We start from the raw sequence: 27189 nt of genomic DNA, 5'->3' as shown, positions 1-27189 counted from the left end.
TTGCCAGTCGACTGAGGGCCTGTTTATTCAATTTCATTTATTGATTTTATATCCTTACGTATTATCGGACGATATGTGTGTTAAGTGCGCTCCATTTCCACAACTCAACTTAGTTGTGACGGCCAAAACCCGTGTGTCGATTCCTGTTGTCCAAGTACTGATCCAGCTTGCGCCAAAATTGCATCAGAATAACGGAGTCCTGACTGCGGTCATCCTCTGGTAGACTCAGTATATGGACCCGCAACGATTCCAGATCCGGATCAAGCGGCTTGCCCTTATAGTGCAAGTGGAAGGCACAATACCGGCGACAGATGGTGTCTGGGTCGGAATTGGGCCAGCCAATGAACTGCTGTCGGGGATTAAGGACGAATACGGCCACAACCTGATACCAGTCCTCCCCTGTCAGCTCGGCCACACTGTCCACAACTCGATAGTGCTGCTGTTCGCCTCGCACGCTGCGCACCACATTCACCTCTTCCAGCAGCCGTTGATCCGAGCGCCTTATCGTAGACGTCGGCACGAAGCACAGCTCCTGCAGCACGAACTTCACATTGTGCAGAGTTATCAGGCTGGTGAGCTCACCCGGCAGAATAACGATGGGCCTGCGCATCGATCGAGGAGCATGCGACGGCTGGCGCTGCGGCGGTGCGTATAGCGGCTGGCGGTGCACCGGCTGGCGAGGCGGTGGCCCGAACGGGGGATCACGATATCGGGAACGCGATCTATTTTGATATCGGCCGCCAGCTGGCTGATTTCGATGATAAGTGTATTCATTGCGGCGCGGCACCGGCAGTCTCGGCGGACCCATCGGCTCTAGAGCAGGAGCAGGAGAAGGTGCTGGACGTGGTAGTTGATGCAGGGAAAGTGGTCGCGGAATTGGGTGTCGTGCATATGACTGGGCCAGCATTTGAGGATCCACAACGGCTTGTAAATGAACTGGAAAATCCAAAGGATACGGCAATGGCGGAGCAATGAATGGCTGCTGTAACGGTGGTTGCTCTTGCAGGAATTGTGGCAGCTGCTGTTGCTGTTGTTCCTGCTGCTGTTGCTGCAGTTGCTGCAGTTGAAGCTGCTGTTGCTCCAGCAGTTGCTGATTCTGCTGCTGCAGTTGTTTGAACTGTTGCTGCTGTTGACTCTGCAGCAGCTGCTGCTCCTGAATATGCTGCTGTGCCTGCTGGTACTGCTGCTGCCCCTGCTGTTGCTGTTGCTGCTGCTGCTGTTGCTGCTGCTGCTGCTGCTGCTGCTGCTGCTGTTGCTGCTGCTGCTGCTGTTGCTTCTGCTGCTGCTGCTGCTGTTGCTTCTGCTGCTGCTGTTGCTGCTGCTGCTGCTGCTGTTGTGCCTGCGGTTGCTGCTGCTGCTGCTGGGCCACCCCCATCGTCTTTAGCTCCGTCGTCACAACGGGCACCTCGCCCAGCTTCGACGACTCCGGCACGCCTTCCGCCGCCTTCGGCTTCTCCAAAAAGCAGCCTTTTTCTATATCATATATGCGTGCCAGTGTGTGCAGTACTTCCGGAAGCTCCTTCTCGGCCATGAGCTGTTGCTCAAGCGGTCGATTTTGATGTTCGCGCTCCATCGCCAAGATGGCCACATTCACTTTGCGCTCCACCGCTTCTTTCGAGCCATGGTATTCTAGCGATGTTAGCCCTGCGAGCTTTAGCGTAATATCATATAAAGCTTTGTCTCCCGTCGCTAGGCAGGCAACCCACAATTCTGGTGACTCTTTCTCGCTGGGATCCTCTGGTTGCTTAGGTTCTTCTTCTTCTTCGGTCACTTTAGCTTCCATAATTGCAACTTTTCGAAATCCCAAACACAAATGCTCTCCTTCAATTTGATAAGATGACAGTTTAGATTAGAGCTGCCAATGCAAAAGTGGATTGCTTTACAAAAGCAATCCGAATGACAGTTGGTGCTGCCAACTTGTTCAAATAGATGTCCTTAACTGTCATCTAAATTCAGCTGGTTGCTCTTTCGATTTCTTGCGTAATTTATGTAAATAAATAAATTTTTTTAGATGTAATTTTTTATATCTTTATGGCTTCGACATTAGCCAATGGCTTTTCTTTTTTCTTTTTTTTTTTTTTGTCGCCGATTTGCTTTTATTTATAAGCTCTTTTTCTATATATTTGGCAAAGTTTCTTTAGCCTCGACTCTGCTAGGAGCCCCATAAAAAATATTGTGCTCTTCTTGATGTTATTGACTTTAATAACATTTTAGCTGCGAGCCATGAAAATATTTTTGCAAAATCTACTTTAATACTCTTGCTGAGGGCAATGTGAGTATCCCTTTGGAAATGTGGTTGAACTGAGTGTATGAATTTATATTAATTATAAGCCGAAGACCCCAGTTGCTAGTGCTTAAATCCTAATTAATTATAATTTGAAATGAATAATTAAATATTTATTATAGAATCAAAATTGATAGAGATAGATATTATAGCAAGTTTTTATTCATCAAGTGTCAGGGTATTTAGGATGCGCTATGCTCCACGCCGCATTCTTCGTATTGTTTTCATACTCATTTTCCCAAGTTTTTCATGAATTTGTGGTGCTTTGTTTTCCGCTTGTCGCTGACGCACAACGAAATTGATTTGGGGGCTTGGGCCAAGGCCGTCGGCCCGTCGCTTACTTAGCCCACAATTTGTGCAGCGTCCACTCGAGCTGTTCTAACTGCCCTAAACATATGCTCAGCGCTTAGTGGCCGTAACCCAGCGACATCTCGAATTGCCATTGGGCTACACGTAATTGCCAAAGCGAAATTTCATTACCAAGGGCGGGGGCATGGGGGGCTGGGGAGCTGGCGAGCCAACTGCACTCGAAATCCGCTGTCAGAGACGAGGGTCGCGTGTGATAAATTCCATAAAAGGTCGTCCAAATGAAATTCTCGCCCAGCGCCTGGCACTTTAGCCTGGCAGCCATTTTGTCGCTGCACTAGAAAATGGCGGCGTCGCCATTTTTGTTTATGGCCGCATTTGTCACAGCAAATTGTATTGCCAGTCGGCTCCTAGCTGCTGCTGCGGCTGCTGCTGTTGCTACTCCTGCTGCGCCTTATGTCTATGTGTGTGTGTGTGTGTGCTCTGTGGCTCATGCAATGCGCGTTAACAATGCGCCATAAAAATGTCTGCCCTGTAGGCTCACCTTACGTCTGGCAACGCCAGCATGTTAATTAAGTTCATAGAATGAATGACGATCCCATGGCCAGACGAGACCAAAAAGGCCAGCTCGTATGCATATTAGACTAACTAAAAATAGATAAATATATTAAATAAGAGCACTTGAACTATTCAAAGAGAGAATAACTTTACATTTATACGTAAAGAAAGTCAATTTACAATTTATTTAGAAATTTAATTGCATTTTATTATTGAGCTTTACTTTGGCTTAGCTCATTCCAAGAATGTTGATATTTGAACAATTTGTATATATTCATTAAACATACTTATTTATTATGCTTGATTTCCACTTCAACAGTAATTTATTTAGTTTTATTGGATAAACGCAAACATTTTATAGCCCAAATATTTAGAACAGTGTGTTATTCGCTTAAATTGATGAAATGCTATGATAATAAAATGATTTACTCATATGGAAAACTCGTTTACAAAGTGAACAAGCGTCAGCGGATGGGCAAGAGCTCGTTAGGTGCTGCAAAGCGCTTCGAAGCCATTTCTTTGCGAGCCGTATGCCGTGTGCCAGCTCTATGAATCAGTTCTGCTGTACCTAGAGTTGCCTCAGTGAGGGCGTGCCATGCAAATCGAGACTGCTGCAACTGGGCCGCATCATTACGTAATGGCTTAGCCTATTGAAGCCAGCCAAACTGTAATGGGCAATAATAATAATTATTAATTGCTATCAGATATACATCAGATATATCCTGGCCTGGCTCACCACTTCAGGTCGAGTGCCTCCGTCAGCTGCGAGCTATGTTCACTGATGCTGCGCGCCGGTAGCCGCTCCTCCTGCATGGAGCTCATCAGCGAGCTCAGCTCCTGTTGCAGCTGGCCATTGTAGAAGTGAACCAGTTTGTTCATCGATTTGTAGCTGCGGGAGATCAGCCGCTGCAGCTCCAAAGCGTCTGCATCTGTGGAGGCTGCCCTGGGCGTGCCAGTGTTGGCCATTTCTTGTTGGCTTTGTTTTGTTTGTTGAGTAAATATTTTGGTCTTTTAGATTTTTTTTTTGTTTTTATTTTTTTATTTTTTATTTTTTTTTACCGAAATTTATGTGGAAGAAAAACTAAAACTAATATCAGTTGACATAGGCCGCCCAGGGGCCTGCCTGCCAGGCGAAAAACAAACAAAGGCAGTTGACACAGTTTTTACAAAACAAAAAATCATTTTTCATTTGCTTTTTGTATTTTTTGGAGGTATTTTCTAAAGCCAGCGAAGCGCGAGACAAAAGCCGAAAAATGCACATACATAACGTCCACTCTAGGAGGGACCGGAATTCTGTAGGAGATTCGCATTTGCTTACGCAATGCGAGCAGCGATGAGGAAATGTCCATTGGGCAGGATTTGGTGGCTAGCAATCGGGGGATTTGTTGCCTTTTTTTTAAATATTTTTGACGAGTGCCCAGCGGCCGCAGTCAAGTGCATGAAATTGAAAAAACGCTTCCAGCGCTTATCAATGCAAAGCCAAAACCGAATGTTTTTTCTCCAAAATGCGTGTGCGTGTGCGTGTGTGTGTGTGTGGGTGCAGCTGATTTGATTCGGCTTTGATGCTGGCCACACAAAAACAAAAAAAGCAGCCATTTGAAAACTGAAAACAATCTCTCTTAAGTGGGTGGCTCACATGGCCAAGCAGGCGAGTCCGAATTTCGGCCAGTGGCTCGAGCCAATTATGTGCTGCGGCCCTTTTTTATTACACACAGCCGCACAGTGTGGCCGTTAACATAAAGCAAGAGGAAAATCATTTAACGACGACAGCGTCAACGAGCAGCCAAACAATTTTGTCAGCTTATAAACAGTAAAAATAAAATGCCAGGGCTAAACAAATAAGGCGGCAAATAGAAAGGAGCAACGAAGGCGCCAGCAGGCAAAGACTGTGGGATAAATATTCGTGTGCACATCACAATAAAGCGCCAATGAGAGGCACATGTGCACACAGCGCCATATAAAGCACACACATACACACACACACCATGACACTCCCATGACCAGATGATCAGACATTTGTAGCCCCTTCAATGCGGCATCTTTATTGCCCTTGGCTGGCAAATTGTTTTCATTTTCATGTGCGGGGCCATGCCAAGGCCAACGACAGCTTTGGGGATATTCCAGGGCTACTTAAAGACAATGATTTTGACTCGTTATTAAATACTTAAAGACCAAAATGAAAACGCCTTTACATGGGAATTAGTTGGCCAGCAATGCCAGTGAAATTTGTTTCCCTTTTATATATATGTACATATATGTATAAGTCCATCCATCAGCTCAGTGGAAAATATTTCGCCAGAGCAGTTCAACACAATTTTCCGCATCATTTCAGTTATGTTTGCAGCAGCAGCGAAAAGGCATGCCTCAAGCCAGCAGCCAATATTGTTGACAGCAAATTGAATGCAGGTTGAGCCTGTTACTCGGGGCGTATGCTTGATATTTGCGGGTGGCTCAACTGCAGCGCTTTGAAGTGCTTGCAACTGTTGCACACACATGCGGCAACAGGGGGCACAGCAACATGATGCGACTTACTGCCATTCCGCCGACTCCTGCTCCTACTCCTGCTTTTACTCCTGCCAGGCAAGTGCACGCGACGAGCATTTCAAGAAAATGAATGAAGTTGCCAACTTGTTTGAACAAGTTGAAAAGGTTAGTAAAAGCGTCAAGTGGCCAGTCCACCTCCTGCTGTTGTTGCTCCTGCTGTGTGTGTGGACTCTCGAAAACAAGCTCATCAACAACAAACGTCGGCATGACGATGATGTAGCCTTCGTCCCCAACATCGCATCGTCTCTCCCGTTCACATGCCCATTGACAGTCAGCAGCGCACTTGCAGTTCATATCCGTTCGCTATTCCTTTGCCTCGCGGTCCATACAGCTGGTGCTGCTCCTGCTGCTGCTGCTGCTGCTTCTCCTCCCGTTCGTGTTACGACCATGTTTCAGTCACTGCCCATTGTCCTCGTCATTTCAAATTGAAGACGTTTCGATGTCACACTCTGATTTGCTGTCCACTCGAAACGGCCCAGCAAATACCAACTGAATTGCACTCGTAACAGACCTTAAAGTTCGGCGCTCCAGTTGCAGGTCGTTCGCGTCTGCCTAGCCAGAGCATGCGGCATCGGTATATATACTACGTGCTCTTTAACATTATCTCAATGTCTGTTGGCTGGCAAATTTACCTAATTAGGTAGATATGCTATCCATATTATATCTTCTGTTATCGATTGGTGATTTGGATGATGAAATATGTTATATAAATACAGGATATCAAATTTTGCCATCGATTGTATTTTTTTTCATTATGTAAATTTAAATTAAAATTTTTATCTGACTAAAGGAAATATCAAATAATTTGTTATCGATTATGATAAGCATATCATATCAATCGTTATCGATTTATACATCATATATATAATAAAAGAGTATTATATATTGAATTGAATATTATTATAAATAGAAATCAATCATATCATATCTTTTGCCAACTATTGAAATATATTAAATGAATCTTTTATTTATTCAATAAATTTGATTTATTGATGCATGCCAGCTTAATAAGTGCGCTGCCACAGCGCCTATAAGTAGGACGCATGCAACATTTCTACAAAAGGATCTCTTTCATCTATACATAGTTAGCTGAGAAGTGGCAGCTGGTGACAGGCAGCATAGCTTTTCCATTAAGGCAGCTCGCTCCTATTCTGTGGGTCTACGGCGTCTTTGCAGCTTATACAGCCAATCAACGGGCCAGGCCTGACAGTCAGGTGTATGCAGGCATATGTGTGTGTGTGTGTGTGTGTTTGTATGACATTTGCAACTTGCCAGTTGCTGCGCTTCAAACGGAAATTGCGACATTCCTTTGCTTTTGCCACACGTCGCTTGCCTATGCTTTGCAGCTGCTTAAAAAAGTGTGCACGTATGCTAATGCTCCACAACACACACACAGACACACACACACACACATACATGCGCTAACGCTCTCCCACACATGCTGGAGCAATCGCTCAGCCACATGCACTAAGTGTTTTTGAAATTACGGTAATTTATTACGGGTCCAGCAACGAGTAAAATGTTTTTGCAGCCACGCCTCCCACTCCCCCGCCCCAAGCAGCAGCAGTGCTGCAATTGGCAAAGTGTGTCAACAGTTGCAATGCTTTGGCTTTTGCCACTTGACAGATTGCCGCACAGTGGCACAGTCTGTCCCACAGCAGACAACTGTTGCCGGCACCACCCACTCTACCCACTCCACCGACTCCACTCGGCTGCTCTGCAGCTCTCCAGTTTTCCAGCTGCTCTTCAACTTGTAACTTAGGCAGCTCGTCAGACGTTTTTTTTTTTTGTTTACTTGCTGCTGCATACTGTTATGTGCAATTTTGTGTACAAATATATTTGAAGCTCACACGCACACACACACACATGCACACACGCACATGCACATGCACACGCACACTCTAATACAGACACCGTTTACTGTGAACTGTGAAATTTTACTAATTGTTTTGCCGCCAATTACGTGCGCAAGTATGTGTGTGTGTGTGTGCGTGTTGGCATGCATCTGCCCTTAGGTGTTGCCATGACTGCTGTGTGCATGTGCGTGTGTGTGTACATATGTGTGTGTGTATTACCTGCCATTTGATGTATGAGCACAGTTTATTAAAATGTTTTGCCCTCTGCAATTTTACGAATGCCTTTTTAGTCGCAATTTGCAACTTTTGCATAATATTTAACACACATTTCCATGCTGGTTTTTGCGGCGGAATGTTGGCTGTGGAATGGGGGAATGTGTTGACGAATGTTACAAATTGTTTTATTTAAAGTTCAGAAAAAAATATAAAATGGATTAAATGTAATTCGTGCTAAAGAAATTTTTAAAAACTGTTAACTAATTAAAAAATTTACACTTGGAGTTCTGATTATAAAAAAATATAATAATATGGTTTCGTTGAATATGTATATTTTAAATAAGACTGAATTAAGGTTTCCATAATTTAGATCAGTAAACTTTTCAAAGCTTAAAACTATTAATATAAATTTAATTAGATTTAACTTTTCAATTAATTTCATTTCAAGATTAAGTTCTAAAATCCACACTGAAGCTTTTATGATATTTGGGATATATTTATATGTCACATTGATTATTCTCAGTCTTAAACAACAATTCAATAACAATAACTCCTTAACAAAGTTCTCCGTTTTGTTTTTGTTTTCTTTTTTTGTGCTTAAAACATATTTATTCTTAATAAAATCTTTCGTTAAGTACAATTTAAGTTGACGCAAAAGGTAATTATGTCCTGAGGCCATTAAGCATTAAACAAACTCCCACACAGCCTTAAAAAGAGCAGTGGAAAAAGCAAATGGTATGATTTTTCCGCCTCCTGCTTTACAGGCGCCGCAGCGAGGCATTAAGCAAAAGAAATTGTCGCCTCTTACGCTACAACACGCATTGGGCCCGTGTTGAAACGAATTGGCGAGCGAGCATATATGGCAGAGGGAAAAACAAAAAGAAGCAATGAGAAAAGAGGAAAACCAAACTTTTGTGAAAATAAATGATTATTTAATATTTATTTTCGTATTGCTTGGAAATGCGACCGCGCTTAATGCCTACTGCTCAGACGGCTCTTGCATCATTTTTCATGCCGCACGAAAAACGGCCTCCAGTCGCCCAGAATAAGTGCCTCACTGCGCCAGGCTATTAATGCCAGTTGATTGGGCCGCAAGGGCAGAGGGGGCGGCCAACGTCTATAAGGGATGTATACATGTATATATACATTTATACATACATATACATAAACACGTATGACCAAGTATATCCCATATATGTATTTATTATTTAGCCAACGTTTGTGATTATTTACGCCTGATAAGGAAAGCAGCGGACCGGCTGGCCGAACGGCCTGTCAGCCTGCCAGCCTGCCAGACTGAGTGTAAAAATGATTGAGTATCCCAGACTGGACGTGGTTCAAAGCACCGAAATCGCCATTGTTTGTATAACAGTGCGTGTGTGTATGCCTCTGTGTGTGTGTGTGTGTAACCAAGTGTCTGGATATTTTACTTAGAAGACGAGCCACTCGTGTGATTTATTGAATTAAATTGAACTGAGCTGAAATGTGGACGAAAAGAATAAATATACGTATATGGAAAAATTCGAAGAGTGACGAGAAATCTACAGTGTCTAGCAAAATTATGCCAATAGGAAAATAGATTTTATGAAATACTTTAAGATTATTTTATGCAAATTTTAATAAATTGAATTTCTTTGTGCAACCTCTTTTTTCAATGCTTAGCCATTTTAATGTAATTATGTTTTAATTGCTTTCAATTATTTTCGAACTCGATTCATGTTTAAACTGGTTCTTAATTCAATTAAATTTTTCATCAGCAATTAGTAGCTTTTTGTTTAATTGAGCCTTAATATTCAGAGTATATGCATATATATTTTTTTAAATTATTTATTAAGTTATTTTTTGTTAAATATATTTATATAATATATTTTTCTATAAGCTTATCCTTACATAATCCAAGGGAAACGCTTTATCGAAAGAGTGTCTGCACCTAACTAGACTTTTGTTAGCAAAAAAATTATTAAATTTTATTAAATTACTTTTACTACATTTTTTTCAAGTTATTCCTTATCCAATAGCTCGCATTTCTTAAAAAAAAAAAGAAATAGTTTCTCATACATGCGCTTTTCGTATTTTCGTCTTCGGCTTCGCATGATCCATGTTTATTTAAGCCACTGAACCACAAAGTGCGTCAATGTACGGCGGTTAGAAGTGCCAAGAGGAAGAACGTACCCGAAAAAAAAGTAAAAGAAAGGAAAAATATCTACTGAGCCGTAGAGACAATCAACACACCAATACACTCCAACACACACGCACACATTAAAAACGAACAAAAAGCAAAAATTTGCTGGCCGACATCAACGCTAAGTGAAAAGGGCTGCCCAGAGGGTTTGGGGATGGCGAAGGGCTTGGGGTTGGCTGCTGAGGGAGCCCTGGAGTTGGGACTACGTCGGCTTGGTGGTACGTTTAATGAATTGGAAGGTAATAAGCAAAGCATTACGGCTATTTCTTCATTTATTCGGGGTGGCCCTTCGACATTGATTATTGATTTTTATGGGAGCGTCTGTCTTATTGGATTTGTGTGCATTCAGATAAGTCGGAACGCAAAGGCAAAGCCAAAGTTAATAAGATTTGCTTTGTTTTTTGTTTTCATTGGTTTTTTTTCGTTTTTGTTTTTTGTTTTTGGCCAGGCGAATTAATTAAAGCGCATAAAAAATGGTCGAGTGCTAGGAATGCAATAAAATTTGCTGAAGGGCTGACGGGCGGGAGCGACTGGCCAACTCGGCTGAAGGTACTTTAAGGGGAGTAGATGGCTGCTCAAATAGAGGCTGCGATGCGGTGGAGCGCTCAAAAAAAGAAATGAAGGAAAAAACTATTCTGGCCAAATGGCCGTCGAATTGGCGGAGCGAAGGAGAGGAGGAGGGCAGAGCATGAGGGTTGGCCGCAGGCACTGAGCACGCATCATTTAAGCGCAAAATTATAGCATACTTTTATGCGGCACGGTTATAATTCACAGTACGTGCGAAATGCAATGGTCCCTCTACTGCCGCTGCTGCTGCTGCTCCTCCATTGCACTATGTGAGCAGAAGTTGGAGATGGGGCGTGGCACGACACTGTGAAATTATCATTTTAATTGCGCTTTTCCTGCGACGCGCCAATAAAATACTTTTCAAGTCTAACGACTAGCGGATACTCTGTAAACAAAAGGAACAATTGATTGATAAAGAAAAAACTATTTTTAAATTGTAAGAAATTTATTTTATGGAAGTTACTAAAGTTGTTTGAGTAATTCCCAGGAAATATTCTTTTATAATCAATTTAATTTGCCCTTGCTGACTTTTAAAACCCTCGACCGCCTGCTATTGCAGAGTATATTCAGAGCAGGAAAGTCAACTCAAAAGTAAATAAATTATGTTGCACACTGCAACAGCAACAGTAACATCAGCAACAAATCGCTACAACAACTTTTATTGCCCTACGCTTCGTTTTATTTGCATTAATTTTGGGCGCTGCGGCAAAGCGGACGAGCTGCAACAAACAACAGCGGCAAAAAAATAAAGAAATTGCATGCAAATAAATAAAAAATTGTATATCAAGTGGCAAAGCCACGCCCACACCCACCCAGCCCTATCGCCAGAAATTAAAAAGGCAATGCCGCCCGAAATGAAAACATGATAAAGTCGAGTGCAAGCGTCTAAAAGTCTACTTGAAAAAATGGTTAGCGGAGGGGGAGGGGGAGGGGGAGGGGGAGGAGTGGCAAAAAATGGAAGCATTTTGGAAAGCGGCAGCAACAAAGTTGCCATCGAAATTTGGTCACGTGCTGCTCGAACGTTGCTCTCGAGTTATTTACGTGCCTCGCACATTTTTGGCGCTTAATTCATGCTGGAGCAAAAGTTGCAGACACACGCAACCGAACAAACAGACAACAAACAAAACGAAGCGAAGACCAGGACACTGCGGGCATTTTCGTTCACTGCGATACCACGCGTCCTCTCGTTTCTGGCCTGGCCTGCTCGGGCTGTCCATCTGTCGGTTTGTTGTCTCAGCATTTGTTTGTGCAGGCAGCAAAACTGCAGCATACTTTTCGGAGTCAGCGCAACATGGCGTATACTTAATTTGTGGTTGGCACTGGGCACAGCACGTAGAACCGCTAAGTGCTGCCACGCCTAATGACCCCAGCCGTACGTACCACAAAAATAAAGAGAGAATACTGTATTTTAAGACAGCCAAGTGAATTTTAGTCGTCCACTAGCACAGAGATACCCTAACCGAAATCTAAAAGAGGTCCTCTAACAAAATATGGAACATTTCCTAGTTCAACTGATGTTAAAAAAAATCTTATAATGATGATGATTATATAATTGAATAATAATTATATATCAAAATATATATTAATTTTTTTTTTTAATTTTTAAACAAATAAAAATAAATGAATTATCAGATAAATAAATAAATTTTAAAATAAATTAATATACTATTAAACTAATTGTTTTCATATATCATCTTAGATCTTCTTGTATGCCCTTGTAGCTGAAGTTAGATTCAATAAATAATATATATATATATGTATTAAAAAAAATACAATATCGATTCCTATGGCTCACTCTCTCTTAGGATATTTTGTAGCCAAGCTGAAAACATTTCTCTGGCGCTCAAAGTTAAATTAGCTTTGTAAACTGATTTCTGACTTCCTGAATGCTGATGAGAACAAACGTTTGACCTCTTTGACGTCCACAGCAGGCCACATAAATAATGCGAGAGCCAAGAGTTACCTTGAGATACGGTAACATTATAACTACTTATTATATAGAGCGAAAGACTCAAACAAGGTTGAGCATAAAATGTGATAAAATGTGATGTTTTTTGTGTAATGTGCGCGTGCTGAAGTGAGAAATATGAGCAAAGCACGTGGCCAGTTCAAAGAGAGAGAGAGAGAGAGAGAGAGACCAAGAGAGAGAAATGAGATAAAGGCTTATATATGGCTGCTGGCAAGCGAAGCTATCAATTTCTATTAGGCCGTTGCCTTGCCAGGCTCATCAGTTGACTTTAAACACGTTGCCAAATTGAAAGCAACTGCCAAGTAGGAGAGCCAAAAGGAAAACAAAGCAAAACGAGAGAAGAAGAGAGAGGGCCAAACTGAAATTGGTAACTGGCAACTGGCAACTGGCAGCAACAAAATTGTGGAGCAGCAGCAAAAATGTTCTTAATTGGCGTCAACCATTAAATGCAATTTATCAAACAGACGACACAGGCACAGCATAAAATACACAAGCACACATGATGCTCGCAAGAGCGAGAGAGAAATAAAGAGAGGGACATAGAGAGAGAGAGAGAGAGTGAGAGAGAGTGCGACAGGGATGGACTGCTGCAGGGACAACAGTTGACAATTAATTTGACACAATTGCAAAGCAGAGAGCTGCAGCCAACGCATGTTGCCCAGTTGCACCTGAACTACGACCTGCCGCCCACCAGCCCACCAGCACCCAGCCCCACCCACTCTGGCACCCACTTGCCCATCCCTTGGTAACTTTATAGTTGACATTGTGTAAATGTCGCTGACATTGTCGACGCTCCGTTTGTTTGTGCTCGTGTGCAATGAAGCAATATGCGACATGTGCAATGCCAGCTACGAAAGAGAGAGAGCGAGGGAGATAGTAAATGTAAAAGTGAGGGAGAAAGAGACTTGGTGCTAGTGCCCAGTAATTGCCGTGCACATTAAGCGACTGACCGTGGCCACATCTAATGTGCCACATGAGGCAAACGGGAAGCTGCTGGCCAACAAAAAGCTCTACTCACATGCATAATAATAAAAAGGTTTTTTTGTTTTTTGGGCCGAATGACACAGAGCTCTCGCAGTTTCGTAAACTGTCACGTAATCCCATAACAAAGAACAAGAGCATGCTAAAGAGCAGCTGACTAAGTAAAATATTAGCACATTCTGCTGACCTTGAGCTGCGCTGTGAAGGTCGAGTGTGAGAGAGTAACTAATTGAAATCACGAGATCAAGTGGCTCGACACAGTGACACGAATACTTTAGCTTTATTTCTCTTTTGCTTGTTTTTTGTTGCGTAAAATCAACTAACTACGACTGAGAGTAAACGGAATACACTGATGGTAGCTACTCTGATTTTATTTTTATTATTATTTATGAATTATTTGCATTTTGGAGTCTATTTATTTCTATTATTTTTATAATTATTTTCCACATATTTTAGGAGATTGGAGATATATAATAATATTATTCTTTAGTTTGCTTATAAATAAAAAATATATATATATTACGCCTTAGTTCATCCAAGAAAATATATTTCATTTTATTCTTTAAGACTTTAATAATATAAGTAAGTTCTGATTATATTTGTTTTAAATTTTCGTTGTCTATAAGTAAATATATATACTGAACAGTTATTAATAATAAATTTGCTGTTGTTTTACATAAAACATAAGAAAATTGAAAGAAAAAATAAATATATACATTTGTTTTTAATTTTTTTTTTTATTTGTTCTGCATTACTTTATATATACCTTATCCATATCCATTTATCACTCAAGCAATTATATTTAAAATAACATTTTCAATTGATTGGCTTTTATTTTTCGTTTTTAATTGATTTTTGAATTCAATTATTGATGCATTGCTTATAGTTGTCAACAATTTGAGATGTCTCTGATATTTATGCCAATTAGCATATCTCCTTTGAGTTGTCTCGTGAAGCACAAGCAAATTGAAGTGAATGTGCATAACCTACAGGTATTTTCTGCCCCTGCTTCTTCTTCTCGTCGGTGTGTATAGAGACGACGAGGCAATCAAATTGCTCTTGTAGCACATTAATTAATTAATTATTTAGTAGTTAGTGCTGCATGCTGCATGCTGCATTCCGCATGCTGCCAACTTTCCATTTCGTGTTGCCACCTCGGCCATGCCCACAGGGCGTGTGTGTGTGTGTAATGCCAATGCCGATGCATGTAAATGCCAAGACGATTGCAATGTTTACGTGGCTCGGGCCGAGAGCCGAATTCCGAATGCAAATTAACACAATAATTTTGCAGCCCATTTAGAATCGATTAAAAGGCTTTTAGTTTAAATAGGGAAGTGAGCAGCGGCGAACGAGCTGGAGCGGGCTGCACTGACAAAAATACCAAAACGCGCACAAGTTTCGTTGTTGTTACTGTTGATGAGGTTGTTGTTGTTGTTGTTAAGTATTTGCTGGCTTGCCACACAGCCATTGCCACAAAAGCCACACGGCATACCGAGGCAAAGTGCAGGCTCAGAGCGTACAGCACAGACACGGGCACGGCCACGCCTTGTGCCCGAACCTCAGGGGCGGCTGCTCATGGCTTTGCTTGCATTAAGTGGCGGTGGCTGCCAAAGTTGTCGACGTCATGAAACTTAAACAATACACGCCAGAAGCCAGAAGCCCTGTCCAGGTGCAATTGCCACTGCAGCTGCAGCGAGTGCATTACACATGCGAGCACCATGAAGACAGAGGCCGCAGCAGCAACAACAACGGCGACAGCAACCGGGCGGGCGTGGCAGTTTAAAGTGCTGCCTTTGACTGGCGTCTCCAAAGGGAGCAAAGTGGAAAGCCAGCTGGTATTATGCCTTAAGGACATTAACCTAATCAACGCTCTGTGCTCAACGCTCTGCACATGTGCAACACGAGCAAAAGGAAAGCGAGCAAGGGACGATGAAAGGAGCTGCATAGTGCATGTTGCATGCGATAGGGCGTTGCATGCACAGCGCATGCATTGTGTTGACAATTGAAGTCTGCTTAATGATGGGACTGTCGTCGTTGGGCTGTCGGTGGGCGGGTCAGGGCATTGACTACCCTATGAATTAATGCTTACTCCATGGCTCCTGAGATTTTGTGTGCAATGTTGGAAAATACTTATGTGGAGTATATTGAGAGTTTGTTGTTCTTAGAGTAAAACTTCGTCAACTCAAGTAATTAAGCAATTCAAGTGCGGAATCAAAGATGTGAGCGAAGTAAATGATGCGAATAATTGAATGGAAATTATTAAATATTAATTAGAAAAATTTTAAAGCAAACAAATGTTTAAAATAAGGGCAAATAAAATGAACAAACAATAAAAATATGTACATCATATTATACAGGCTATATATTAAAATTCGTAAACAGTAAAAAAAAGAGTTCCATTTGAAGCCCAATTAAATTATAATTGTGTCTATAATCAAATATGCCCATAATATTTTTATAAAATATATGTCCAACATCCAAATTAAAAAAAATATATATTTTTAAATAAATATCAAAATTAAATATGCAAAATTATAAATTTTTTAATCACCTGATAAAATAGTATTAGATAAACATGAGACTTCGTTAGTTTTCGTTTTTGTTCCTGTTGAGCGCCTAGCCTTGAATTATTCGCGTTGCGCTCTCGTCACGAACATCGTTTATTGAGAGATCCGATTGACATTCGTATAATGAGACTTAGGTCATTTACTTACACATGCACACACTCAGCTCAAACTGAATTCTACTCAAAGAGTATATTCTATATGCTTCTAGTGAGCACAGTTTTCGCATATACACAATACAATGTCTTTATTATTAGCTTAACTCAACGATACATTGCCATCCAATCGCGAACGACCTTGCTGAAGAAACAACGCAATCAGTTGTTCTCTCAGTCCTCTCTCAGAGTATCAGTGAAAGAATTTTACTGGCAGACATCACTCATATTGAAGATGAAAGCTGACCCTACTTAAATCGAGAACTTTTCATCGATTATTTAATAATTTACCAATACCAGTGCACATGCTACAACATATTTATATAAATCTCGAATTGATATGTTTTCAAGTGCAATCAGCCGATGATCGAGCAAAAAAATGCATATTGAATATGCATGCAGCCGATTTGCATTTTTTATATATCATACTATTTCTTTATTACGGTTTTTTTCTTCCTCTTCATTGCGTCACTTATATTTGCACTGATAAGCACATGGCATTTTTTTTATCACTATTCGCTATGCTGTAATATTTTTTATTAGAGTGCGCGGCATTTGCATAAAATAATATTATTATTGGCAACACAAGCAGATCCACACGCACACACACACTCACACTCACACTTACACACACAGCATCCGAGTGCATTAAATTATTGTTGACATAATTAAAAAAAAGTTGAAGTGTGTAGGCAGCACTGCCAACGCTTCATTGTCGAGCCATGCCAAAGAGGTTAAATAAAAAAGAAAAACATAAAAAAAGGGAAACAAATATTAAAAAATGCAACTCAACTGCATGTCGTTTGCATGTGTTTGCCTGGCAAAAACGATCGGCGCAGTGCAGTGCATGAGAAATGAAAAGAAAAAAAGGAAAATCAATGAAATTTGCTTGTTACGCCCCCGCCCCTCATCAATGTAGGAGCGAGCCTGTAATCAGGCTGACATATTCGCATACGAGCATGTAATTATGTCAGCGCTTGATTGCCCAGCACGCCCCCAGGCACGCGGCGCTACGTACGCCCTTTGCCAGTTTATGAAAATGCAATCGCCATTTTGCATATTGATAGAGCTCACAGAGACCTAATGGAAAAAACACTCTGTCTATTTACATATACATATATAAATCTCTATATATATAGTAGTGCAAAAACTGTGGACTGGACATAATTGTCATTTACTGCGCAGCTCTCTGTCTCTCTCTCTCACTCTCTATCTAACTATCTCTCTATGATTTTTTCAAATATTATTGCAATTATAGCAAAACTGCATTGATTTGATAACCATAATAAAAAAATTATGGACTATATATATTCACATTCAAATTTTCTCTGAAAAAAATGCAAAGTAATATGTTATATCGACACCATCAATTAATGTTGAACCAAATCATTTATGTAATATATAATTTGACAGAACAATTTTCTAATTCATTCCACCAATAAAATTAGAATAATTTCGTAAGCTCTTGTTTGCTTTCTTACAATTGTATTCTTTACTTGAATATTGGTTTAATTTTTTAAAAAGTATATTACTTAGATAATATTTCCATGACATAATTAGCTCGTTTTTTTTTTTTGCATAATTTGAATTTGAATTTTGAATATAATCTTAGTTTAGTTATTTTTTTGAATTCATATATCCTAAAAATATATTTCAGGAACCGTTTCTTTTTTTTTGTATATTTATTTATTTTTTTTATTATATTTATATATTTTATTATATAGTTTTACTTTTCAATTTAACTAAATATTTTTCCTATTATTGTAACTTTATAAATGTTTATTCATTTATTTCTTTTACACGTTTAGCATCTTTTTTATCCTAAGCCCATTGAAATTCTCTAAATTACAATTTATCTCGTAGTTAAAATTTTATTCTAATTCAGCTCAGAAAATAGCCTTAACTGTTATTCTTTTTATCAAATATAGTTATTTTACTTGGATCCACCCAGGGCTATTATCAACCATCTTTCATAGCTACATCGCCATTTCTAGATAATCTACTAAGTTAAATATATATTTTGAGAAGGTTAGTGGGTGAGCAGGCCAGCAAATTGACTTGCTCGATGTTTTCTTGTATTGCGGGAATTGATCGTTAGCTCTTAGTCAACTTTGTAATCCAACTTTACAGGAAAGAAAGTTGAGCCGGTAAATATTCGAACTTATTGCGTCTGCCTTTCCTTGCCAATACGCCCCGATATGTGTGTATTACCTATCCAATCAGCTCTGCAAGCAGACAGAGTTTTGTGACTGCCAAGTTCAGCCGCCTAATGAGCAACACGCTGCCAACAAGTTTAGCCTCAAAACTAACAATTTTATTAACTGCCAAACAACAACATTGCAAGCAGTTTTGTGGGCGAGCACAAGCTTCCAGCCCCTCCCTCCGTAGTAACTGTGGCTCCGCACGGAGCAGCACACGCAATTTATGCGCCGCAACGTATGCAACGTATTTCGTGTATGTCAGAGAAATTTGCAACGCCCTCGAAATGCATGAGCATGAGCCACGCCCACTTTTCTTTGGGAACTCGCAACTCGCTGGCTTGGGTGGCTGCTTCATTAAATTTACACGCACATAAAGAGCTTTACGGGGTGGGGGTGTGAGGGGGATGGTGACGGCGATGGGGGAAGGACAAGGATTGGGCAAGGGTAGCCGAGACTCTCGCACAGCGAAGACGCTGTCAGTTTTGTGCAATTTCCGGCGCAATCTTCATTTACAACTTAAGTTACAGCACAAACAACAACTACGACTGCATGTAAACAAACAAGACAAACACACATGCACACACACACACACACGTGGACATGGACAGACATAGCACTTGGCTGGCTGCCTATGCAAAAAGTGTAGCAGACTTTTAAGCTGTTGTGAAAACATTTTAACGCAGCCTGTCCTCTCTGAATTGGGTGAGTGTTCGCTGTGCGTGTGTGTGTGTGGCTGTAAGTCGTTACACACACACACACACACACACACACATACAAGTACACGCCTACCGCCTGCTGTGCAAATGACTTGGTCGTACTGTTAAGTTATGCCTATGAGTGCCTTAGCCCGGATATGCGAGAGAGCGCATTGCCAGGGTTGCCATAGTTGCTGAGTGCAAATTTATTAGGCGCATTGCATACTTTTGTGCGTTCACTTGAAAAATGACAACTTTAATTTAGCTACAAACACCGACAGCAACAGGAAAAACACACCGCACCGCCCCCAAACCAGAAAAGGGCCGAGACAAAAGACAATGACAATGGCCGTGGAGCCCAAAACAGAATAGGGTTGCAACCAGCAGGAGTTGCCACTGCTTTTGTCAGCTAACCACACAGTCAGCCATTGCGCCTAGCTGACTCTCCATGTGTCTGTGTGTGTGTGTGTGTGTGTGTGTGTGTGTGTGTGTGTGGGGACAAATGGTTACCAGACAGAGAAGACAGCAGAGAGCGTGTGACTGGGAACGAGTTGCGTAGCGCGTTGCCTTTTGATGGCCCCCGTCTCAGATGAATATTAATTACCATTTGAAAGCTTGTCATACACTTGTGTAAATTTATCAACAACAGCAGAAGCTGCAGCAGCAGTAGAAGCAGCAGCAGCAACAGAAGACAGACAATAACCAGAGTTGCCAAAGTGACAACAGTCTCAGAGTTTGAGTACATTGGACTACGTTGTCTAGTTCATTGTGGGGGGAGGCTGGCAGCCAAACAAAAGTTAGGCTTGAAAATTGCTTTGCATGGCAAAGGATTAGCAAAGGATTTGCATACACATTTCTCTAGCCAGCAGTCTCAATCTGCCCAGCTCGGATGCAGCTCGGCCCAGCCCACATTTTTCGTTGGTAGGGGGGTGGGCCACTGTCAAATATCATAAATAAATGCATGAGCCTTGTAAGCGCATGTGCTATGCGATATTTACACGTTACAGTGCAATGTAATTGATACTCCCATTCCCAAAGTATTGCCATTGGCATTTTTGCATCACTTTCGGTCAGGTATGCCGGGCGACCTCCTCTGTCCCATTGTCCCAGCAGGCACTGTTGCCAGGCAGCTGTTAGGGACGTGTAAATTGAATTGTTCATGCGTTCGCATTTGGGTCACTGATTGACAGCTATGCGAGTCCATAGATTGAGAAAGGAAACTGAGGCATTTCACACTGTTATTGATTTTTTTTTTTGTAGCAGAAGGAGATCATTAACTAATTACTTCATTTTCTATTCAACTGGAGTATGGATTTTTAAAGATTGGGCCAGTTTAGATTTTGAGTCAATTACATGTAGTGATTGGGAGTAGTTGATAGTTGTAATAATTTCAGCTAAATAATAATTAAAATGAAATAATAATAATAACTCATTTTAATAGTAATTATAATAGGCAAGAAAAAAAAATTAAATAACAAAAAAATTGAAAAAAAAAAAAATAATAATAATGATATTTAATGTGATTTGATATTGCAAAATAACAGTCTTTTGTCTAACAGCAACATAGCATCTAATTAACAGAATAGTGTTGCAAAACAAAGCTGACAGCACATTTCATAGTATACTCAAATTAGACCTTCACGAGAGGGAGACAAATATAGTTCTTGCTAAACGTAATCCAAGGCTACTTAGAGAGAGAATGAGATAGCTTGTAAGCCTCTCGTCAAAATAGCAGTGTGCGTTGTTGCTTGAGAGTAACATAGAAGAGGCTACTCTGAAGATTCGATATTAAATAAGAGAAAGTGGGCTGCAGAAGTCGAGCAGGAAACGGAAATATGTCTGTAAATATGGAAAAAGAACATACGTATATTGATAATATTATATATTAAAGATTTATATCCTACATATAATTCGATTTTATTAGAATTATTTCTCATACATTCCACTGACTTTTATTCTTGCAGGCACCACCTATACACTGCAACAAAATATCAATGCCAAGTCGTTGTTGAGGACGACACCCGCCGAGCACGCAGCCAGCAAATGGCGCAGCATATCAGAGCAGAGGCCGCAGCTGGTGCAGAGTTCGCTCGAGCTTGCGGCGGACGCACAGAGAATGCGCCAGCTGGCAGCTGACCATAAGCCGGTGGTGGGTCATAGCAGTGCGCCCTCCAAGTGTGCCAAGAACTGCGCCAAGGCAAAGGTGGCCAAGTGGAAGGCGCAGCTGAAGAGCCATCGCGTGCACCAGGCGCATCGGGCAGCCCCGCACAAGGAGGCCAAGCCGCGATTGCGCCGCGAGACGGAGGAGGAGGAGCTGGAGCTGCCCGCGGTCATGTCCAGTGCCACCACAATGGCGACGAGTGCCACCGCCACGACGTACGCAAACCGAACGCTCTCCGGGCTGTTGACTACGATGAAGGCGAAACGCGCTCGGTCGACGGTGCATCTGGCGCCGGAAGATCTGAAGCCCAAGCCCAAGGAGCCCGTCATCATTATCGATGATGTGGAGGAGTTCGACAGTGGCACCGCCACGCGCGATCTGTTTGCCAAGAGTCGCGAGGCGGACCTGATGGACGACGAGGGCCCGCTGGAGGGTCCGCGGGCGTTGCCCCTGCGCCCGGTGCTGCCCAATCCCTACGAGGACGAGGAGATGTCGGTGGTCTATGCCGAGCAGCACTCGGAGATTAGGCTAATGTGCGAGGTCGACCTGGACATATCCTCCAGCATGTGGTACAAGAATGGCCAGGTAAGTGACAACAATTGCCGCCCTACCACACCGTCTCCCCAGTGTCAGCCGACTCTAAATGCAGCTGTCGGAGCTGCCAACTTGTTTGCAGTTTTTGACTTTAATTGCATTCTTGTGCGGCCCGTTAGCTACTAGCGCTTCCTTTGGGTCCTTTAAGCTGTCTCGCAGCATTCGCATTTTAATATTTCTACCCACCAGATAGTGGAATTAGGTAGTGGGTATTTTAGCTGATGGCTTAAGTTCTCTTTGTGGCAAAAAATTCCTATTGTTCCTATTATTGAAATTAAAATAAAAACATACAAGACGAGATAAACATGAGTAAAGAATTGGTTACATAACTAATATTATATACAAATGTATATAAATTAAATTTAAAATAACAAAAAATAAACAAAAATAAATTAATAAATGAATTCTGGTCTAAAACATATGTGACATTTAAAAAGAAATAAATTTTTTGAAGAAGATAATTATGTGAATCAAATGTAAACAAAATTATAAATCAAAACAATTAAACAAAAAATAAATAAATAAATCAACTGTTTACCTAAATCAAAAATTCGATTAAAAAAGAACTACGAATTTAGTTTTGTTTTTTGTTTATTTTGTTTCTATAATTATTTTTACTTGCACAAGTCATGAATCAGCATTTAAATTTAGTTTTCTCTATTTTTAATGTATTTGTATTTTCTTAGTGGAATACAGGGTGTTTCATAGTTTCGCTGCATAATTTAAGCAGCAATATTCTTAGTTGCTTTTTATTGCCGCCTGCACTGCGTTTGTCCTTTGTCCTCGCTGGCCGCTCTCCCTTTCTTCCTCTCTCTCTCTATCTCTTTCATACCCATCGGAGGCTGGCTTCTATCTTCCTGTCAGACGTCTCAAGTGTCAGTTCTTCTCGTCTCTCCCCCTCTCTATTTCTCTGGCACTATCTCTGTCTGTCTCTCAGCTACTCTCATTTCCATTCTGTGTCTGGCTTTTGTGCTTCTGCTTATTTGTCGTTTAAATGCCGCATTATGCAAATAGGATAATCGTTATTATTTGATAGTTTCTGATGTCAAAAGCATTTTAAGAGTTCATCTGTCAGGGGACCTGCTGCCCTCTGCTGCTCTCTGCTGCCCTAACGAGCCCACGACTAAGTCGTGAGGGCTTCTGTTTTTTGCACTGTGTGGCCGACTTCTAATTACAATTTTGTGCGCTGTGGCAACGCCCACGAGCTGCAGCAAAATATTATACAAATGCAAATTACAAACACTTTTTTTTGGCTGCTGCGCGTGCTTTAACTAACGAGTTAAATTGAAAGAAAAAATGGAAGAGAGAGAGAGAGTAAACAGCTGGCGGTTGGCAGCAGGAGTAGCAGGAGTCGGGGCAGCGGCAAAGAGCCAAAAACTGCAACAAAATTAACAAACATGGCGCAAAAGTTAACAACCAGCCGGCAAAAGTTATTGAGTTGTAATTGCAAGCGCAAACAGTCGACGTGGAGGGGCAAAAAGCTAGTCTACCTTTCGGCGTAATGCAATTATAACCGCTTTGCCTGCCAGCGGCCGCAGTCGAGAGCATTTTCCGAGCCAGCCCGGCAAAAACTGTGTGGATGATAGTATGCATCACGCACACGTTGAAATTTATTAAACTTCACGCAGAAAAAAAAAAAAAAAAACACGAAAAGAAAAGAAAAATAAAAAAACAGAGAGTTGCAGAAAAAGTGTATGCAACGTTGGAGCTCAAAGGAATTATGGCAAACGATGCCAAATTTTATTGCAGAATTTTATCAAAAGGACTTCATTGAACAAATTTAATATATTTCATTAAGTAAAGTTTTTTATTGAACGCTATATTGAATTTAATGCAAATATCGAATCGAATTATGAAAACTGTCACAGCAGCATGAAATGAAATATGGGCAGAGCATTGGCCAGCGATTGATAATTATTTCATTTTAATTGAAATTGATTAAACTGAAAACAAGTTGTCTTGCCTGTTTGTGATCTCAACAATATAGTTTTTATTTATCATAATAACTTCATCAGAAAGTCATTATGCAGAACTTGAAGCAAGCTCTCTCTATATATATATATTTATTTGTACATAAACAACAAAACATCTGTGCGGTGCTCGACTTGCTGTACTTACTTTACTCAGCTTGTTTATTTTACAGTTGCCGTTGTTCCGTATTGTTTGTACTGTGGTTCTTGCTGTTGTTGTTTGTGTTGTTGCTCGTGCTGCTCTTGTGTAGTGTAAATTGCAACAACGAGTGGGCAGGCCAAGTTGTTGATGGGCAAATAATAGTTGAAACTAACACAACAACAAGAACAGCAACAACAACTGCAATACTAACAACAACAAGAGCAACAACAACAGCAGCACTTTGTGTACGTGCCTCGGCTGTTGGTCTGCGGCTTGGCTTGGCTTGGCAGTTAACTGACGCTTCCAGCCAGCACCTGGCCCAGGTGTAAGTGTCTGCATGCGTTGTATGCCTTTGTGTGTGTGCGTTGGTTTTGGCAAAAAGCGTTGCATACTTGTGGGCGGCGCATGCAAACATTGTTGCTGCCAATGTGTTGACTAGCAGTTCGCATCGCTGCCGCCGCTGTTGTTGCGTTCGCTGTCTGCTGTTTATCCTATACGAAAATTAAATTCAATATTGTGCGGCGTCAATGCGCGTAAGTTAAGAAATGCCATCGCTGGATACAAAAAAATCCACCAAATTGGCTGTCAACAGCTGCCATTTGGCGTATTGCACACACCAAATGTGACAGGCACGTCTTTGCTCGCTCTCCTCTACCCCTCCCTCTGCTGTCTACTGTCCCTGATTGCTGCACTTGTTTGTGCTATCGAAAAAAAAAGAAAAAGGTAAAAAAAAAAAAACAGGAAAAATCCGACGACTTTGCAATCTCTGTGACATTTCGCATCTATCGATTGCGCTTGGTTTTATTTGCCGTAAAAATTTGTCGCACTATTTGTGCACACGTCGTGCTGCAACTGCCCCACGACCCCAACTGCAGCGCGGCCTTTAAACACCAGGCTGGGCTAAGCTTTTGTCTACGCGCAATTTGCTAGCTTTTATTGCGCAATATGCTCCAAGGCGACAACGGCCAGACATAAAGCTTGCGGTTTTAGGTTTCATCTGGGCAACCAGCACTCATGCGACGCGACAGCTATGACAAAATGTTATACTCTGCTTGAGTTCAAAATACTCTGCAGATTTACAGTAAATTTCAGTTGAAATCAAGCGTGTGATTTAATTTTGTAAGTTGTATGAATTGCTCATAAATACCTATGTATATAAATAAATAATTTATAAACAGCCAAATAATTAAATAAAAATATGTAAATATATATAATACTTGGTCTTCGATTTTCAAAAAGAAAAAAAAAATTAAATAAAATAAAAATAAAAAATAAAAATAAATAAATAATAAACAAATAAAAAAACAAAAATAGTAAAATACTTATGACAAAATAAAATAAAAAATAATACTAAATAAAAAATGATATAGATATATATATATATATATACATAATATGTTCTTCGAGAATACAAATATCTTTGAGAAAATAAAAATAAAATGCAAAATAATATAGAAATATATATGTATATTTTTATATTATCAAATATTAAAATATTAACAAAAAATATAAAAACTACAAATAAATCTTGAATTTATTTTAATTATTTAACAATTTTAATCTGACAAAATAATAAATAAATAAAAGTGGAGGATCAGAGTTTGTCTAGACCAATAAATTCTCGAATGACATGTGTCCTCTGGAACATATATGTTTTTAATTTATTTTATTTATTCTACAGCTGTCGTATAGCCAGATATACCCTACAATTCTCAGATGCGTTGTTTTTATGGTTGCATCTTTGGTCGTTGGCCATTGTTGCATACTTTGTGGCGCTTGGCAGGCTGAAACTTATTTATAGCCGCAGCTATTATTGTTGTTGCTGTCGTTGCTGTTGTCATGGCTCAGGTTTAAGGTCAACAGACTTTGTCTGGTTGCGGGAGCTGGCGCTTTTTATGTATCCCAACAGCGGCTAGAAGCACATAAATCTCAAAGGGTCTGGCTGTCAAAAGCCGCCCTAAGCCTCCATTAGTCAATTAGAAGACGCAGGGCAAAACTTAATGCATGACATTAATAGAGTGATTCGCTTTGCGCTGCTCGTTGGTGGTGCTCGGTGGTGCTCAGCGGCAAAGGCAGATGCGGCAGCGACTGCAGTTGTAAGTAAATCACATCAAGCCAAGAAATTAATCACTCAGACTGAAGGCGGCAAATCCCCAAATGAAAATCAAGCAACAATGCAACGTCAGCGGCTGTTGCAGTGGGCGTGGCAAGTTGCTAACACGCCGCTTACTTTGTACCTTTGACAACTTTATTAAGTTAGTAACAATGTCGGAGCCCTCTCTCTCTCTCTCTCTCTCTCTCTCTCGCTCTATGCGGGAATGCCGAGACGAGGCTCCACTTTCCAGCATCGCTCGCTGGCAAATAAAATCAACGCCGCTGACGTTGCAACAGCAGCAGCAGCAGCACGACGAAGGAGCAGAGGCAACATTTCCCCACGGTGCAATTGTATTAGTTGTGTTAAAACAAAAGCCAGCCATGTGAAAGCGAAGACATGAGCGGAGCACATGCTTTGCAGATCAGAGAGTGGACTGGGAGTGGGGGTGGAAGTGGGGCAGCTGAACCACGGCGGCTGCAATTACAACAATGATGCGGCAACAATGTGAGACACTGGCAGAGCCAGCCGACAGCCACAGCTGCGCCACAATTAAAATGCTCTTCTCGTGGCAGCAGCAGCGAATTAAGATGATTATTAAGAGGTCTTCCGAAATACAGCAGAAATTTGCAGCTGTTCAATTTACAGTTCGATAAATGCGGTTCACAAAACTCGGGCTTTTCCATATACGAAGTCGGGACTAATTGAATTAATTAATGCAGGAGAAACGCTGGTTAGGACAAAGGCTGATAATCAAATATAAAATATTTAATAACAATTAAAAATAATGAATTATATAAAAAATAAATAATGCATTCGATATTACAAAAAAAAGTAATTTAAATAAACTTAAATAACTAATAAAATAAATAATAAGTAATAAAAAAACCGAAGGCCCAAATAGGTTATTAGTGCACGGCTATTTAATAAAATATAATAGTAAAATCATTCAAATAATCCATTATTAAAAATAAGATTATACAATATATTTTTAAATTTACATATTTACCATTTTCACATACAACAAATTAAATATATATAAAATTGATACCTTTATGGAATTCTCTGTTATGTAGAGCATTTGAATTTCTTTAGCTTAGACTGCTCTTGATTTAACAAATATATTTTATCATTACCGACCGACTGAAGCCC

General features: G+C 40.7%; 2 protein-coding genes across 2 annotated transcripts in view; one reads left to right on the top strand and one right to left on the bottom strand.

Moving 5' to 3' along the window:
* Window positions 1-27189, top strand: part of tei (irregular chiasm C-roughest protein teiresias) — a 197188-nt gene that overhangs the window by 124456 nt on the left and 45543 nt on the right. The window contains exon 3 of the mRNA XM_018106562.3: window positions 21043-21824. Coding sequence (XP_017962051.1) covers window positions 21043-21824 — 782 coding nt within the window. The remainder of the gene's footprint in view (window positions 1-21042; window positions 21825-27189) is intronic.
* Window positions 3453-4294, bottom strand: LOC108654949 (uncharacterized). Its single transcript, XM_018106568.3, has 2 exons — window positions 3885-4294; window positions 3453-3813 (listed from the first exon to the last, which is right to left on the bottom strand). The coding sequence occupies exons 1-2, from the start codon at window positions 4112-4114 to the stop codon at window positions 3717-3719; spliced, it is 327 nt and encodes a 108-aa protein (XP_017962057.1). The 5' UTR covers window positions 4115-4294; the 3' UTR covers window positions 3453-3716.

The sequence above is a fragment of the Drosophila navojoa genome, chromosome 5, assembly GCF_054131105.1.
Source record: "Drosophila navojoa isolate 15081-1374.11 chromosome 5, UAZ_NAV_1.0, whole genome shotgun sequence".
NCBI classification, from domain to species: Eukaryota; Metazoa; Arthropoda; class Insecta; order Diptera; family Drosophilidae; genus Drosophila; species Drosophila navojoa.
Note: the sequence above shows the minus strand (reverse complement) of the source record. Positions and strands in the feature narration are given on the sequence as shown.